This window comes from Quercus suber, unplaced genomic scaffold, assembly GCF_002906115.3.
Source record: "Quercus suber isolate HL8 unplaced genomic scaffold, Cork oak 2.0 scaffold_141, whole genome shotgun sequence".
Taxonomy (NCBI): Eukaryota; Viridiplantae; Streptophyta; class Magnoliopsida; order Fagales; family Fagaceae; genus Quercus; species Quercus suber.
Window position 1 is genome coordinate 262,371 of NW_027069602.1, and position 16,541 is coordinate 278,911.

The 16,541-nt window shown below is 38.6% G+C and overlaps 2 protein-coding genes and 1 long non-coding RNA gene across 4 annotated transcripts; 1 reads left to right on the forward strand and 2 right to left on the reverse strand.

The window, feature by feature from the left end:
- Nucleotides 1-3,072: 3,072 nt before the first annotated feature.
- On the reverse strand, nucleotides 3,073-5,496 carry LOC111995253 (transcription initiation factor IIB). The gene is made up of 2 exons (XM_024027171.2): nucleotides 4,078-5,496; nucleotides 3,073-3,405 (listed from the first exon to the last, which is right to left on the reverse strand). Exons 1-2 carry the CDS (start codon nucleotides 4,859-4,861, stop codon nucleotides 3,272-3,274), a joined length of 918 nt encoding a protein of 305 aa, XP_023882939.1. The 5' UTR covers nucleotides 4,862-5,496; the 3' UTR covers nucleotides 3,073-3,271.
- Nucleotides 5,497-5,565: 69 nt separating this feature from the next.
- LOC136068917 (uncharacterized) lies at nucleotides 5,566-7,050 on the forward strand. The gene is made up of 2 exons (XR_010630214.1): nucleotides 5,566-5,805; nucleotides 6,173-7,050. It is a non-coding gene; the product is annotated as an uncharacterized LOC136068917 (long non-coding RNA).
- Nucleotides 7,051-9,003: 1,953 nt separating this feature from the next.
- Nucleotides 9,004-16,388, reverse strand: LOC111995616 (uncharacterized). 2 transcript variants are annotated; one of them, XM_024027537.2, is made up of 8 exons: nucleotides 15,949-16,388; nucleotides 14,776-15,105; nucleotides 12,684-14,504; nucleotides 12,080-12,594; nucleotides 11,835-11,980; nucleotides 9,761-11,551; nucleotides 9,360-9,408; nucleotides 9,004-9,280 (listed from the first exon to the last, which is right to left on the reverse strand). In XM_024027537.2, exons 2-8 carry the CDS (start codon nucleotides 14,966-14,968, stop codon nucleotides 9,026-9,028), a joined length of 4,770 nt encoding a protein of 1,589 aa, XP_023883305.2. In that variant the 5' UTR covers nucleotides 14,969-15,105; nucleotides 15,949-16,388; the 3' UTR covers nucleotides 9,004-9,025. The 2 variants fall into 2 exon arrangements, with proteins under 2 accessions (XP_023883305.2, XP_023883296.2); XM_024027528.2 differs by having other exon boundaries at nucleotides 15,937-16,388.
- Between the last annotated feature and the right edge of the window lie 153 nt (nucleotides 16,389-16,541).

The following is a 16,541-nucleotide window of genomic DNA, read 5'->3' on the forward strand; positions in this document are numbered from 1 at the left end:
GTGCGAAGTAACAAAATGTGGAAGAGAACTAATTTTCTGGGCTGCCAAAAGAGGTGTCTATAGTTGTCGTTCGGTTAGTGTAGGTTGTTGGAGGAGAATGTCAACCCAGATCTCTTTGCTACATTGGTATGGACTATTTGGAACCATCGAAATACACTTCGGACCAGTACTAAGCCCTTCCCACTCTCTCAAGTGGTCCCTTCTGCCTCACAGTCCCTTCAAACTTTCAAAGAGGCTCTACCGATCCCAAGAATGCAGCCAAGTAGCTTGCCAAAACCGCAGGTCAGATGGACACCTCCATCGCCGACAAGCTTCAAGATCAATTTTGACGGCGCCGTTTTCCGGGAGACAAATGAAGCTGGTCTGGGCGTTATTGTACGTGACCACCAGGGAAGGGTGATGGCCTCCATGTCTGAAAAAATCAGGCTACCATCTTCCTCCGATGAAGTAGAAGCACTGGCAGCGGTTAGAGCCACCTCTTTCGCTTAAGAACTCCATCTATCCTCTGTTATAGTCGAGGGAGATTCGGAGTTGATTATTTCAGCCCTACGAAGTGAGGAGGAGTCCTTCACTTCCTTCGGCCATTTGATTTCCTCAGCTAAGCAGATTTTTGAAGCCTTTTCTTGTATTTCCTTTTCGCACATCCGTAGATCGGGTAACTCTCTTGCTCATAACTTAGCTCAATATGCTAAACACATTGATTCTTTCATTGTGTGGATGGAGGATGTTCCACCACAACTTCATCATGCTCTTGTAACCGACTTTGGATGATTTAATAAAGTTTCTTGGTCTTGATTCTCAAAAAAAAAAAAAAAAAAAAAAAAGTGAAATCCAACGAGGTTGGGACACGTCACACGTGGCATGTGGAAAATTTATCTCTCAACCGTCATTATTCTTTTATTTGTGAAAATTTTGATGCGCAATACTATTGGAGGGTGAAATAGGGACTTTTGCCATACTTAATTGTAAGATCCGAAAACAATCCAATAGACAATAATAGAAGTAAAATTATGTTAATGCCCATTTTTGACAAAAAACTCAATGGCAGAAGAAGCTCAACAATAAGAAAGATAGGAGGAAGATGGAGTATAAGTGGTAAAAGTAAGGTAATAAATTCAATAGGCCAACGTGGCTTGGCTGGAATGACAGCCAGCAAACCCATAAACACAATAAAAGGTAAAGGTAGAGTTGGGTTGGGGAAGCCTAAGAAGAGAGGTAATATAGTCTATGGGCCAACATGGCAAGAATAACAGTCAATAGGCCCTTTGGCACATAAGAGGTAAAGACAAAGTAAAAGGGTCGAGGAAGCCCAAGAAAATAGATAATAAACCCAATGGGCCAACGTGGCAAGAATGACAGCCAACAAGCCCATGGGCACAATAAGAGGTAAAGACAAAGTAAGTAGGCCTAGGAAGCCCAAGAAAATAGATAATAAACCCAATGGGCCAACATGGCAAAATGACAGCCAACGGGCCCATAGGCATGGCAAGAAAAGGAATGGTAGAAATAAAAGCCCAGTGGGCTGGAAGGGCAGAAACTTCTGCCTAGACAATACCCAATCCATAAGGAAATGAAGGGAAGCAATATGAGCCCAAAAGCCCACACAACCTTCACACTGTGGGAGATAAGCACAAGCCCAACATGCGTAGCAGAAGATGACAAATGCAGAGGATAGTGGAGTTCACTCAAAGGCTGGAGCACCACCTACTTGTACCTAGGCAATACAAAGGAGATAGGCCCTCAATCAAGGGATTCAGAGGGTGTGATTTGGTGACGAGGAGAAAATAGGGTTTATTCAAGAGTTCTTGCCAAGGCTTCTTTTGGGAGAAATACCTTGCTGGGATGGCATTTTGCCCAAAAAAGGCAAGCAAAGGGCTAGGGCCATTTGATGCATGCCATAGAGGTAAGTGATGAGGTAGCCAAATTCTGATCCATTGAAGGAGGCAGAAATTGAGAGAGGGGAGAAACTAAACAAGGAATTTTGTTTAGAGATGGGGAGTGATACAGCAAGCACGGTCTGAGCAGAGGTAGTGGCCGGGCAACCAAGGGGTTAGTGGGCAATCTTGGAATGATGCCCACAAAAAATTAAAAACGGTTGGTAAAGCCTTAGGGACAAAAGGAAGAAATCTCATAGGATCAAGCGATATAAAAGGGAAGAAAGGTAACCATGAGGGAGGGGGGATGGAAGTAAGACGGAGAGAGGAGTAAGAAAGAAACGAAGAACCAGAGAGCAAAAGAAAACTAAGTGGTAAAAAAATAAAATAAAGGAAGAGAATCAACACAATAGAAATAGGGGCATGCATCAATAGACCACATTTTCTCTCCCTCATGACATTCCCACCCTCTGAGACTTTGTGAATTGGAACCCAAAACCATTTAGGCCCTTTCCTAAGCACGGGTAATTTCAATGGCAGAAGTCTGTAACGAGGTTACTCGTATTGGGGTTTGGTTCCCTTTTTGGATCCCTTCCTGCTAAACCATTCAGCCTAGGATTAGGAAAGCAAGCCATTTCTATTACAGTTACTTAGAATCGTCGTTACTACCCTATGGTGGCAACTTTTTATTTGACATTTCCATTGTTATTCATTTTTCTGTAGTTTTTTATATTATTGGCCATTCTGCTGTGATACATTTTATTCTTTCTGTCATATCAGTTGTTCTATTGTAACCCCTTTTTATTTGCGGTATTAGTTATTTTCTATTATTCTGTTGTAACCCCTTCACTTAATGTAATTTTTTGTAGAAGTCAATTTTTTTGTAGTATTCTTTGCTATGCAAGACGGTTATCCCACCACGACCATACCTGCTGTGCTCAGCCTGCCATACCATTTTTGAGCTGCCTCAACATTGGGCATGCCTGGCTTGTGCACAAGTTGACCTGTGGTATAATTTCCAAAATGCCAATCCCAACTCCCTTACCCACTATCTCACAGGTTTTGGTGTAGCAGACGAGCCCAAGCCCATCAATGTAAAACGGCCCCCACAAATTACATTTACAAATTAAACAACAACAACAAAAAGTAGACATAAACTAACTAAGGAATCCTTACATTAACATTTTGATAAACTCAATTAGCCAAAATCACAAATTCTAATAAAACATAATTCTAAGCGATTTAAAATCTAATTTAGTAGTATAGTTTGTTGTCCTCTATTTGAATCTCCTTCTCTATTGTTGTAACTATTGAATTATAAATACAACAAAATAAAATAAAAATCCAGTTCTAACTAGGAAGTCTTTGTAGCTTGCATCACCATTTTCTTCACAGCTTCAAGGGAAGCAAAGTTTCCTGATGTCCTTCTCGTTTGCATACCACTTAGGTATCAGCCTTGAAGCATAAGGGTGAAGATCCTTGAATGTCCCTTTGATGGTCGATTCTGAAACTTCAGCACTAAGTACAATATCTGCATCCATATATAATGGCTTTAATAAAAATTCATGGACATAATATGTGTCATCCAGAAGCACCAATGAATGCTTGGATTATTAAAACAAATCCAACAGTAACTGTAAGTGAGTCAAAATTATTTGATTAAAAAAAGGAGATAATTTCGGAGCATCTAATATAAACTTGACATGAAAGAGTTTTTTTTTTTTTCATTAACAAACGAAGAATTTCTTTGAATGACATGACACACAGTTATTAGATTATAACAGAGTCGAATATAAAAAAATTATTAAATTTGATATGAAAGTTTTTTTTTTTTTTTTTTCATTAACAAACAAAGAAATTCTTTGAATGATATGACATAAAGTCGTTAGATTATAATTAGATCGTCCTGCAAATTGTTCCTAATTCTTTTTTTCTTTTTTTAATAGAGATAAGATAGAATATGAATCAGTTCAAAACACAAATTGTTCCTAATTCAATAATTCAAGAAAGGGAAAAAAATTAAAAATTATAAAATAAATAATAAATAAATAAATAACCATCTTGTTGGCACCGTTTATATTTCAATAGTTAATTGTGTTTTCCCATAAAGAAATCGTTTTGTGCCAAAAAAAAAGTGGTTAATATTGTGTTTTAAGAGGAATGTATGAAAAGATTAGGAGTGGCAATATTCAGGGTTACACACCTCGAAGAGAGCACTTCCGATCTGAAAGCTGTGTTATCATATAAATAATCGTTGCTAGAATAGATGTAGAGGTTCTCCTTATGTCAAACTTTTCAGATTTCTTTACGGTTTCTAGCACAGCCTTTGTTACTAGATTGTTCAAACCAAGATTGGAACAATAACGTCTTGCAAGATCCCCAGCATGTATTACTTTGTTACCAATCCCTAACTTTTCCCTTACCAACCTTTTGGCTCTGTATATATCCTTCATTGTTGCTCCCTTGGCAATCTCCTTCATTGTCCTTGGATAACCCTCTTCTTGACAAGCATAGTACAAGCAAGCAGCCATTATGGGACTCAAGTTCCTTCCCCTACAAGCATTTTGATCAGTCACCTTCTTGCATAACTCTTTGGCATGATTCTTAATAGTCTCCTTTAGGCCTAACGTATCAGCCATGTCACCAATCCTTTTGAAGTTATTGATAAGAGAGGCATCTGGGTTTTGTGCAACTTTCTGCCACTGGTTAATTACTCTTGAAGATGAAAAAGAAGAATCACAAGAAGCACCAATCTTGGTAATAACCGTGCCAAGCCCGCCACCGCAGAGCAAAGGGTCTAAGGGGGCACCAACACGGTTGGGATCTTTATCTCTGGACTCATCGGCAAAGGTTCGCCACTCCGAGGTTTCATCTATGGAGTGGGATTCAAGAACAAGTCCACACTCAGAGCATATTGTGTCACCTGCCGTGTGATCAAACACAATAGGTGTATATGCCTTGCAATCTGTACAAAACCCGTCTGTCATCTTTGTGACTTTTTTTGGTTTTGGTATCAGAAATCTCTTAGGGTTTCTCTCTATCAGTATGTAATCACTTTAGCAAGAATAAATTTGGTACCAAGGGATGTGATATTTATAGAGAAAGAGAGCGAATTAATTTATCCGCTAGTATTTAGGAGTTAGGACTCCAAACCGACTTGAAAAACAAAAGTGCAAACCGACTATATAGAGAACTACAAGTACTAGTACAAGTCGATATAGGATAAACTATTTTTCAGCTTCACATGTAGAAACAAATATTGGTGATTTTTAGGACCACACTCCACGAAATTATCACAAACACAAAGTCCAAAAAAAAAAAAAAATCAATCAAGGTCAACAAGCATACGATATCCGTGGCTGACTAAAGGTGGTCCAGGTCCCACTTTCCACGAGGCAAAAAGTGCAATGGTGATGGGATATTGATGATGGCAAAATTAACAGTGTTTTGTTTTTGAAAAAAAACTAATACACACACCCCACCAATGTTTGTCAGCAACAATTACAAACTCTTTGGGAATCCACTTGTCAACCAATCAAATTTATCCTCGTATACTATGGATAAGGAAACCCCACAACGTAATATCATTTTCTAACACTTAAAAATTAGTTTTTTTTTTTTTTTTTTTTTTTGTTTCTTGTTCTTTATTCTTCTGCCACTGCACCGGGGGGGGGTTGGGTTGGGTGGGTATCATGGGGCACTCTAAAAATGAACTAAAAAGTTCTATCATCAATGCATGAATATATAATTTCTCATGGAATACTTGTGTATAAAAAAAATGTTTCGAGTCTCCAGAAAGATAACTTCTGTTTGTAAATATGTTCAGGATTTCAGAGAAGCTCAAAGGTTTTGAGAGTATCGATGATCGCTTTTCAGAAGTTGTGGAAGACTTCAGCAGTAGAGCAAAGAAGCTGGAAAATGACTTATTAAGGTATGAGACAAGTATTGGCAATCATGTAATCATTTTGACACTTTCGGCATAAAGAAAATTGCAATTATATGTTAATAAAAGGATGTGGCAAACCCTATAATAATTTTATAAACAATAATGACCTTATAATGTGCCCAGAAGATCTGCAACTTACTTTGTAAAGAAGATTTGACACTTATGAAACCAAAATTAAATGCCTGAACCCTTACACAACTGCAAAGAAAATTGGATCCTATTCTTAGGGTTTATTCTCTTGTTCTTGTGGAACATAGGCAAAAAGGAAAAGAAAAATGCAGTTGGCCTCTAGTTAAAAGAAAAGGAATAAAAATTGTGTCATGTTTTTAATACATTCCTTTTGACGATACAGACTGGACATGGCAGCAGCATCAATTTTAGATGTAAGAGTGGAATGCCAAGAGTTGGAAAAGTTTTCTGTCATCAACCGATTTGCCAAATTCCATGTCCGACCAGCAGATTCCTCCACAACCTCATCTTCACCTAGTACTGCCCCTGCACCAAAACCCTCTCCTCAGAGATATGTCATTGCGCATCAAATACCTAAGAATCTACCAGAGGGGGTACCATGTCTTTCACTGTGATTATCAATTACATGATCCCCTTCCCAATTGAATGCTCCTTTCATTTAAGCTATACATTCCATATCCTGCCCACCTCTGATCTCTTTCATCAACATATGTACTGGCACCATGAAGGAAGAGGATTTATTGACAGAATGCAAAGCCAGTCAACCCCCAAGTAACAAAGGCCACTCGTTCAATCTTGAGCGGAGGTTGATTGTTGTCATTTTTGAGGAAGTAAATATTATTTCTTGTATATTTTGATGAATTTCCAAGGAGAATAGGTAGTGCCATAAGTAATCTTTTGAAATAGCAAAGAGGTCTTTGGTATGGATGTGCCTCTAGTCTCAAGTTGTTACATATATACATAATTTATAGGTATATCTGTTTAGCTATGGTTTTGTAGTTTTTTTTCTTTTCCCTACTTCACCCTCCCTCCCCCCCAAAAAAAAGAAAAACCCCACTTTTCAGGTTGGTTCTGCATTGAGCTGGGAGACAGGAGCGTTGGCATCTTGAAGAGCAAGCAATTAGTTAGTCAAATAAAATATTTTAGAAAGGTACAGCTCTTTGTAATTTATATAATGAAGTTTTATCAGGTGCTTCCCTGAAGAATCCCCAACAAACATGGAAAATTATTAAAAGCTTCTGTGACCTTTGCACTTGTTCATTAACTAATTTCTTCTCCCTCAGTCACGTGTGAATGTTGTTCAGCTTTCATTTTATTGGGGGAGCAAAAGATCTCTCTGAAAAGGACACAGAAGCTTCTGTTTACTAACAACTTTACAAACCCATTTGTTTTCTTTGAAAAGTACAAGGTTCAGACATTGATTCTGTGTCCCTCAATGTCACAAAAAAGAGGATTTTTATGTTGGGGATGGAGTAAAAGACAAGGAAAGACTTTTATTGTACATGACACGAGGGTGTGTATTTTTTTGGTTGGAGAAGATTCATAGTACTTGATTGTCATTCTCTCTCATCAAATTGACTCTTGAAAGCAAAGCTGCACTGACACGTCAGATGATTTGGAATAACCAAAAACTTTTTGTCAACTCCATCTGTATCAGTATCTGTACCTGATCCACTCATGATTGGGAAAGTGATATGAGAAAGAAAAACGAAAAAATATTTAACCGAATTCCAATNAAGAAAGTAAAAGAAAGGAATAAAAATTGTGTCATGTTTTTAATACATTCCTTTTGACGATACAGACTGGACATGGCAGCAGCATCAATTTTAGATGTAAGAGTGGAATGCCAAGAGTTGGAAAAGTTTTCTGTCATCAACCGATTTGCCAAATTCCATGTCCGACCAGCAGATTCCTCCACAACCTCATCTTCACCTAGTACTGCCCCTGCACCAAAACCCTCTCCTCAGAGATATGTCATTGCGCATCAAATACCTAAGAATCTACCAGAGGGGGTACCATGTCTTTCACTGTGATTATCAATTACATGATCCCCTTCCCAATTGAATGCTCCTTTCATTTAAGCTATACATTCCATATCCTGCCCACCTCTGATCTCTTTCATCAACATATGTACTGGCACCATGAAGGAAGAGGATTTATTGACAGAATGCAAAGCCAGTCAACCCCCAAGTAACAAAGGCCACTCGTTCAATCTTGAGCGGAGGTTGATTGTTGTCATTTTTGAGGAAGTAAATATTATTTCTTGTATATTTTGATGAATTTCCAAGGAGAATAGGTAGTGCCATAAGTAATCTTTTGAAATAGCAAAGAGGTCTTTGGTATGGATGTGCCTCTAGTCTCAAGTTGTTACATATATACATAATTTATAGGTATATCTGTTTAGCTATGGTTTTGTAGTTTTTTTTCTTTTCCCTACTTCACCCTCCCTCCCCCCCAAAAAAAGAAAAACCCCACTTTTCAGGTTGGTTCTGCATTGAGCTGGGAGACAGGAGCGTTGGCATCTTGAAGAGCAAGCAATTAGTTAGTCAAATAAAATATTTTAGAAAGGTACAGCTCTTTGTAATTTATATAATGAAGTTTTATCAGGTGCTTCCCTGAAGAATCCCCAACAAACATGGAAAATTATTAAAAGCTTCTGTGACCTTTGCACTTGTTCATTAACTAATTTCTTCTCCCTCAGTCACGTGTGAATGTTGTTCAGCTTTCATTTTATTGGGGGAGCAAAAGATCTCTCTGAAAAGGACACAGAAGCTTCTGTTTACTAACAACTTTACAAACCCATTTGTTTTCTTTGAAAAGTACAAGGTTCAGACATTGATTCTGTGTCCCTCAATGTCACAAAAAAGAGGATTTTTATGTTGGGGATGGAGTAAAAGACAAGGAAAGACTTTTATTGTACATGACACGAGGGTGTGTATTTTTTTGGTTGGAGAAGATTCATAGTACTTGATTGTCATTCTCTCTCATCAAATTGACTCTTGAAAGCAAAGCTGCACTGACACGTCAGATGATTTGGAATAACCAAAAACTTTTTGTCAACTCCATCTGTATCAGTATCTGTACCTGATCCACTCATGATTGGGAAAGTGATATGAGAAAGAAAGCCGAAAAAATATTTAACCGAATTCCAATAAAAAAAAAAAAAAAACAATATATATATAGACAAATCCTCTTACATTTGAAAAAGAAGCATAAAAATCCAGAGGAGCTACACTTACAAGTTATTGTTGTTCAGTGGTACACGAGACAAACCATTTCTTGTGTGAGAGTTCAAGCAGCATGCATCCCCTAGTGATAGCTTAGCAACAAAGTATGCCATAGTATCATAATGTGAAGCAGCATTTGCTGAGAGAAAGGACACTGGTGCTGGGCAAAGCAATTGCTGCATAAGCTGTGTTGTCAAGATAAGTCTTCTCTTTGATCTCAGCATTGACTGCCCATCTTCAATGAATTCAACATCATCTTCCACCTGCCATTAGAAATGAAAATATTACAAAAAATATTGATTTCCAGATACAAGAATATTTAAAGAGTGAGAAGAAGCAAACCTTCTCTGTAAGTCGATTTGTCGCTAGCGCCCAGTCATGTTCTGCAACACTGCAAAAGCAAATGCACCCTTATACATTAACAAAATTAAAAGAGAAAAGTAACCAGTGATTGAAATATATTATGGATAATTTCTTATATATATATATATATATAATGAAAAAGAAGAAGTAAAGAAAGTTAGGAATATTATATTTTATTCACCACCAGTCTTAAGTCATTAAGTTAACAATAATTCTCAATTCCATCCAGGGGGAAAAGAGAAAAAAATAAAGATAAATTAACAAGAATATCAGTAATTTTCAACACTATTAGTTCTTTTTTTTTTATCCATCTTCTAAGCAATAAAAGTAAACATAAAAGGAAGTACTATAGCAAACAAAAGGGCTATAATGGCAAGTACCTGATATTTTGAACCCTTCGAGAACCATGTGTGACTTCTTTGTGCCATGGTGGAAGGTCAGATGTTGCCGTTTTGCGCTTCTTTGGTCTCACAATAGCCATACATTGATCATTGTCATCTGAAGGCAACAAATAAGGGGCTGATAATGGGTTGAGCTGCTGGGCTGCTGGGTTGAGCCAAACTCTGCCAGCCTGACTAGCATCAGCATCTATCCGTTCCACGGACGAAAATGTATTCAAATTCTGGGACGGCTTCCCAAGAAAGAACTGTCCTGCAGCAGTCTTTGCAAGTCTTGCATCATATATTGGTTGCATCTGCCCATTTCTGAAAGCTTCATGCTGTTTAAACCAGGAGGGTGCCGTGGGCAGATTAACCTGCGGATGTTCTGCATGACTAGATACCACATTACTACTAATAAATTGACTTTGAGAATCACTTTGACCAGATGCAACAATCTCATGAGGTCTATCTACGAGAGCAGGCTTTGGTGAAACATTTATGCCAGAATCTTCTCTTGCTTCTGTCAAGAAGCTTTGCATCTTGGGTTCCACAGATGATAATGAGTTGAGCTGGGATGCTGAAGTCAGTCCAGTATCCATTTGGTTTCTGGACCTGGAAACATGTTCATATATGAACTGCTGTCCATCATGCCGAACGTCCTTCATTGTCTGCACTTGGTGCATTAAAGAGTAATTCGGATGGAGAACATGTGATGGTTTTAAAGAATGACCAATAGACCCAACATTTCTATCAGAGGCAGCAGGGGCATTTTTGTCTTCGTATTGCATTCTTACAAGGTCTTGCTGGAGTGAATGAGCCAACAATGAGCCAGAGGCAAAAGCATTTCCATCAGGGATATCCGTTGCCAAACTATCTGTCGATGAAACATCAAGTATCCCAGCTGATACTTGTAGCTGGGACCTCTCTTTCCCTGGTTGATCTGCCCCATCTTCAGAGCCTTGTGAATTCATAGGATGCGGAGGGAATTCTGATGAACCATATCCAACTTTCTGGGAATTTTGATCATTTAGCCCCTGTGCAGCCAATGAAGTTTCCATTCTATTTGTTGATGTATCCAAAAAGGGAACCTTCTGAGATTCCACACAAGGAAGACGTTGAATTGGTACATTTGTCCACACATTTTGTGGTTTCGCTGAAAATGCATCCTGCTGGTGCATGACTGACATACCAGAAGAATTGGCACTTAACTGTGAAGAACTATCTTGAGCAAGGTTGAAGGGTGGATATCTGTTAACTGTACCAGGAAATGTTGCCTGTGAAGATGGACGTGCTACAGGTGCATTGGGCATGAGTTGCATTTGAGCCTGACTTCTTATATATTGAGGACTAGATGTAAAAGTTGTAACAGAACTTCCATGCATATATGAAGATGAGGGGATGCTTGCCTGCCCCGAAGCACAAACTTTATTATCCCAATGTGCTCTTTGAGATGACTCCTGTGATGAAGGCAAAAACTGAACGGATGGGGAAGCTAACCAGGTCTGGCTTTTCTCTCCTAACTCAGAATTGGCTTGCCTGAAATTCATATTACTTGCTACTTCCGAAAATGAGATAAAAGGGTTCACATTGGACAACTGTTGAGATGGGGGAGCCAATTTCAAAGTGAAGCCTTGAGAAGCAGGAGACTGATGATGATACTGTTGAGAAACAGACGCATCTGGTGTTTCTCCCTCAGGCACTAATGAATTACAGCCTCTAGCTCCAAGATAAGGTAGTGTGCTGTTCTCCTTTGACTGGTCAACCTTATGAAGAAGCTCAAGCATGTTTTCACTGCCATGATTAAGTCAGACAAAGCCTCCATAAGACAGACAAAATATAAGTGAAAGAGCGGTCCCTGATGTGACTAGTTTTAGATAAATACTGAAAAATAAGATAAATAATGACTTCTGCAAAACAATAGGGATACAGGAGTACAGAAACATAAGGCCAGTGCGATTTATAAGCAAGGGATGAACTAGATCAATAAGGGTTTGACTTATAATGCAGTGAAATAATAACAATTAGTAAATGCAAACCCACATTTCTAAACCATCATTATTTCATAATCAACTACCTTGTTTGACCAGTAACATTTGCACAATGAGGACCAACTGATCTGTCAAAGGTAGTAGGTTTATCAAGATCACCTCTAGAAGGCACCTTCTCTGAGGCTTTTGAGTTTCCTTGACCACCCCATTTATGAAAATCGTGTAAGTGCCCCTGTAACATAAGAAAATTACATCATCAACAATGGAAATCTGAAACAAACAATCAACAGAAGTATCATAAATGGATATAAAAAAAAAAACCAGTATTCACCTTATCCAGGTTCATAGCACTGCTAGAAACATTACCAATGAATTTGAGCTGCCCTGCATGCTCTTGCTCTTGCCTGCTCAATCCTTTGGAACCATAGTTTTCATAAGAGTTGTCCTTTTGGTAGTAGCTCTGCTGCATCTCATACATTCCACCTGCTCCCCCATGATAGTTATGCAAAACATGAGAACCATTACTCATCTGATGCTGGTTTTTTTCCATGCTCTGATTTTCCTTGTTCCTAGATACATCAACATGCTTAATGTAATCAAGTTGATTACTATGTTGGACTTGTTGACTTGTTTCCTGACAGGCCTTAGAAGGGCTTGAATTTGGTAGAGCAGCAAAGTTAAATATCTGAGAATCTTCTCTGTTGGGTAGAGTACTATCCGTGCCAGAGTGTAATTGCTCCAATCCTCCAGTTGATCTAGAAAAAGAACTTACCCCACAATTACTATCAGCCTCCCACGGACATTCCTCAGAATCCCTCTCCTTGTATGTAGTTTCATTAACATCACCTGTCCAACAATTGTCCAAAGTGTTCTCGTTATTATGAGTGACAAAAATAGCAACACTAAAATGGGTGATCAAGACATAATATTCCTACCTTTTGGTCCACTGCATGTTTGGCTAACATTGTTACATGAGGCTATTCTCAGCTGATGGGCATCCGTTTCTGGGTGCTCGAAAATCTGACCAGCCCATGCATTGTCCAAATGCATAAGCGGTTGTACAGGTTGGATTCCTTCAATGGATGGCTTTTGTTTAGGATTGCAATCTAACCACTCACCAGTGTTTTTGGTGGATTTCTGAATTGATTCATGAGAGTCAACTGAGCGCAATGCATCTCTCTGCTCCATCGAGAATTGGACACCTGACTGCTGAAAGCCGGGAAAACTAGAGTTCACACTAGAATCATTAAACACAGGATAAGGTTTAGAATTTGAGGAGGTAACCAGCAGGTTGCTATCAAGCCAACCCGTTTGTTGCTTTTCACTACCCATAGCATTTGACAGCTGATTGTCAGTTGAGGGTTCTGTATTTTGAAAAGTCAAGCCACTCCACTCCTCCTGTAGTCCAGTATCACTACTAGAAGCTTCTGCTACAGCAGACTGCATAAGAGCACTCCAGCTTCCGCTTTGTAAGGAAGGAAACGTATTTGAATAATCTGTATGTTCCACTGTAGGCCCAAAACCTCCAACACCTATGTCATTGCGCCTGCCGAAAGAAGCATCCCACATGTTATCATCCATATTGTACAGAATCTTCTCTTCCATCGGATCTAGGGGAACCAAACCCTGAGAAGGGCCAAGCTGCATCTTTTGCTGCAAGGTTCCAGGCCAACTAGCTTGCTCTTGCCTCCCATTAAATTCCACTGGGGATGCATTTTTTTGTAAAGTATTCCCCAGCTGGATGTTCCCTGAAATAACTCCACTACTCAACCCCTGAATAGGAACCTGTCCAAAAACGTTTTTTCCCTGAAGTCCTTGTTTGGGTATGAAAGCTCCTTGGGAGAAGCAAACCCGATCTGAAGAAACATTAACCTGATCACCTACAAAGGTGTTACTGAAGGCTGATGACTGCATCATAGGTTTCTGTGACAAATTCTGTGTTTGACCACTGGCCTTGGTCAACAGATTGGTGGAATCATGAGACATCCCTTGGAGATGGGAATATTGGCCCATATTTCCTCTTGCACTTGTGATTGGAGTACCATATAAAGATACATCAGGCTGCTGAGAAGCCAGACCAATGGAACGCAAAGCCTGACCTTGATCTTGTGAAAATATAACTCTGTTAGATACACCTTGAGCAGTGGGAGGCGTACCTCGCTGCATCCAGTTCATAAACATTTGTGATGTGTCATTAACAGGTGTTCCATTGATGACAGGTGAAATCTGAGCCCCAGTAACCTGTTTAGTCAATGCAGAAATCTGGTTTGAAGAATTCTGTTGCCTTGGGTCACCAAAGTGCTGAAGTTGTTGCTGCCTCTGAAGTTCCTGCAACTGCTTGAACATTCTGTGCTGCTGCAGCATCTGCATATCACTGTATCCAGACTGCTGCATTAGGTGACTTTGTGTTGTATCTGGTTGTTGGCCTCTCACAAACTGATGCTTCCCACCAACAAAGTTGAAGTCAGTGGAAGATTCAGTAATTTCTGACCTTTCTGAATTTGTTGTCAAGGTGGGACTGTCCCCAGATGCATTTTCTTGCTGTGGTATAAGGAAAGAGATGCCTCTGGAAGTTAAATTATGTGGATCATAAATTGTATTTTCCCCCAAAAACTCTGGTTGACTTTGGCTTGCCTGGAATTGCTGGCGTCCAAACATATATCCATTTGAATTCAGCTGCTGGTTTCGGGAGTAACTGTTGGGATACTCAGGTCTTGGCGTCAACTGTGTATGGGTTTGGTTGAACAACAAAGAATCTACAAATATCAAAAGACATACAGTGTTATATATAAATATATATATATATATATATGATCAAATGATTTATTAAAAGGCAACACTATACAGTTTGTGTTATAAAGAGAATGAAATGGCTCTTTCAAATTACCATAAATAAATTTTGATTCAATGACTTAGAAAGCAAAAGGGTGAAAAAAAAATTCCTCTTATATTGCCACTGTCTACAATACAGAGTGATAAAGAGTCATTAAAGTAAAGATTGTTACAAATAATATAAATCGCTGATACCTAATTGTTGAGTGTTGCTGTTTTTCAGCTTGAAACTCGGAGCTTCCCCAATCTGCCTCTGTTTTCCAACCCACTGATTGTAGTTAAGAACTGGCCAATTTCCATCCAAAGCTTGAGAGTGATACTGGCCTTGGGAAGAATTGTCTAGCTCATATAAATTATGGATCCTCTCTTCAACTTCGTTACCAGGCATTAAAAATCCAGCCACCAAGATTCACTCAGTTAATTCTATTTGTGGAAAGTAGTTCTACCCATATATAAACATCATCATGAATCAAACCACCTCACACCAGCAAATCTACGATATAGCACATCTGTTCAAACATTACCCTGCACAAGAATGTTGCAGTTGATAAACGAGACATACTAGTCAACAATGCCGAGTAACAAAACATGATATTTATGGCAAATCATTTGAATGTACAAAAAAGGCACATCGAAACGAACCACACAAGCAAAAGCAAAAGAAAATGCTAGTGTAAAGTAGTATCACACCATCACATTAACAGACATATGATTAAATTTTAAACCAAGTTTATTATACTCCATTCTGCACTCGATACAGATACAACATATTTTGGAAACCAGGCTTTAAATGTCAGCCAATTGTCATCGACCATCGCCAAAATGAACAAACCCCACAAGAGTTTGAACTTTAAACTTTGTGCTTCAATCAATTGCCAAGAACATGAAAACTAGGAGAAAACATTCAAAACAAAAAAAACCCAGAAAGATTTCAAAACTTCCTTCACTTTCTCAACCACCATTTAAATAAACAATTGGAACTACTCCAAAAACATGATCTTCAATTGTTGTATTCCAGACCCAGAAACCACCAAGAGGCAAATTCAGTAAAATTTAAGCTAATGTGAGCTCTTTGAAACATAAAACAATATATCAGAAACAAAACAAATTGCACACAAACACTATGCTTTAGACTTAAAAAGACTACAATTCAAGCATAAAATAGCACAATTCTAGTGAAATTGAAAACCCAAACCCATTTACTTCAAAACCCTAAAAAAAACCCCCCACTATTTCCACACCAAAAACCCCAAAAATTCTCAACAAGAAACACCATGCACAAACATTTCCAAGCAAATTCAACACAAGAAAGCACAAATTAATGAAGTGAATTCACGGTGAGGTAGAGAAAATTACTGAAAGGCCCACCAAGGAAGTTGAAGGTGCAGTTTGACTTGGAGAGAGAGAGAAAGAGAATTGTGATCTGAGCTGAGCTGAGCTATGGCTAAAAAAGTAGAGAGAAGTTTAGGGTTCTTCAAAGAGAAAGCGAGAGAGAAAGAGAGACTTACGGCGTCGTTTCCTAAAAGTTACAAGTAGTAGTAGTTGTAGTTGTAGTAGTAGCTCATAGCTGATCAAAACAAAAAAACAAAAATGTTTTTTTTTTTTTTATTGGTTTTATAATTTATAGACTAAACTAAACTAAACACTAGAGTGGTTATAAAAGCTCCAAAACGACGACGTTGTAATGGCTCACAGTTTCTCTCTCTCTCTTTCTCTTTCTGGCTTTGTTTTAAAAGAACACCCTCTTTCTCTCTCTCTATCTCTGTCTAAAAGGACTTGCAGAAGAGAAGAGCGAGAAAGTTTGGATTTTCGGACCAGAGCCGAAGATAAAGCGATCCAAACAGTGACTTGGAATATTTTATTTCTTTTTTCTTTTTCTTTTTTAATTTCTTTTTCTTTTTCTAAAAAATGCCGGTCTAGGCGTGGAATCCGGGCCTCAGGTTCGGTGTACTATCCGAACC

Bases quoted from the DNA above. Each gene is read 5' to 3' on its own strand.
- LOC111995253 (XM_024027171.2), bottom strand. From the start codon at position 4,861: ATGACAGACGGGTTTTGTACAGATTGCAAGGCATATACACCTATTGTG. The intron at 3,406-4,077 runs GTGTGTAACCCT...ATATGGATGCAG, and splicing joins TCGGAAGTGCTCTCTTCGAG to ATATTGTACTTAGTGCTGAA.
- LOC111995616 (XM_024027537.2), bottom strand. From the start codon at position 14,968: ATGCCTGGTAACGAAGTTGAAGAGAGGATCCATAATTTATATGAGCTA. The intron at 11,981-12,079 runs GTGAATACTGGT...CTTATGTTACAG, and splicing joins GTGCTATGAACCTGGATAAG to GGGCACTTACACGATTTTCA. The intron at 9,409-9,760 runs GTACTTGCCATT...TTGCTTTTGCAG, and splicing joins CGAAGGGTTCAAAATATCAG to TGTTGCAGAACATGACTGGG.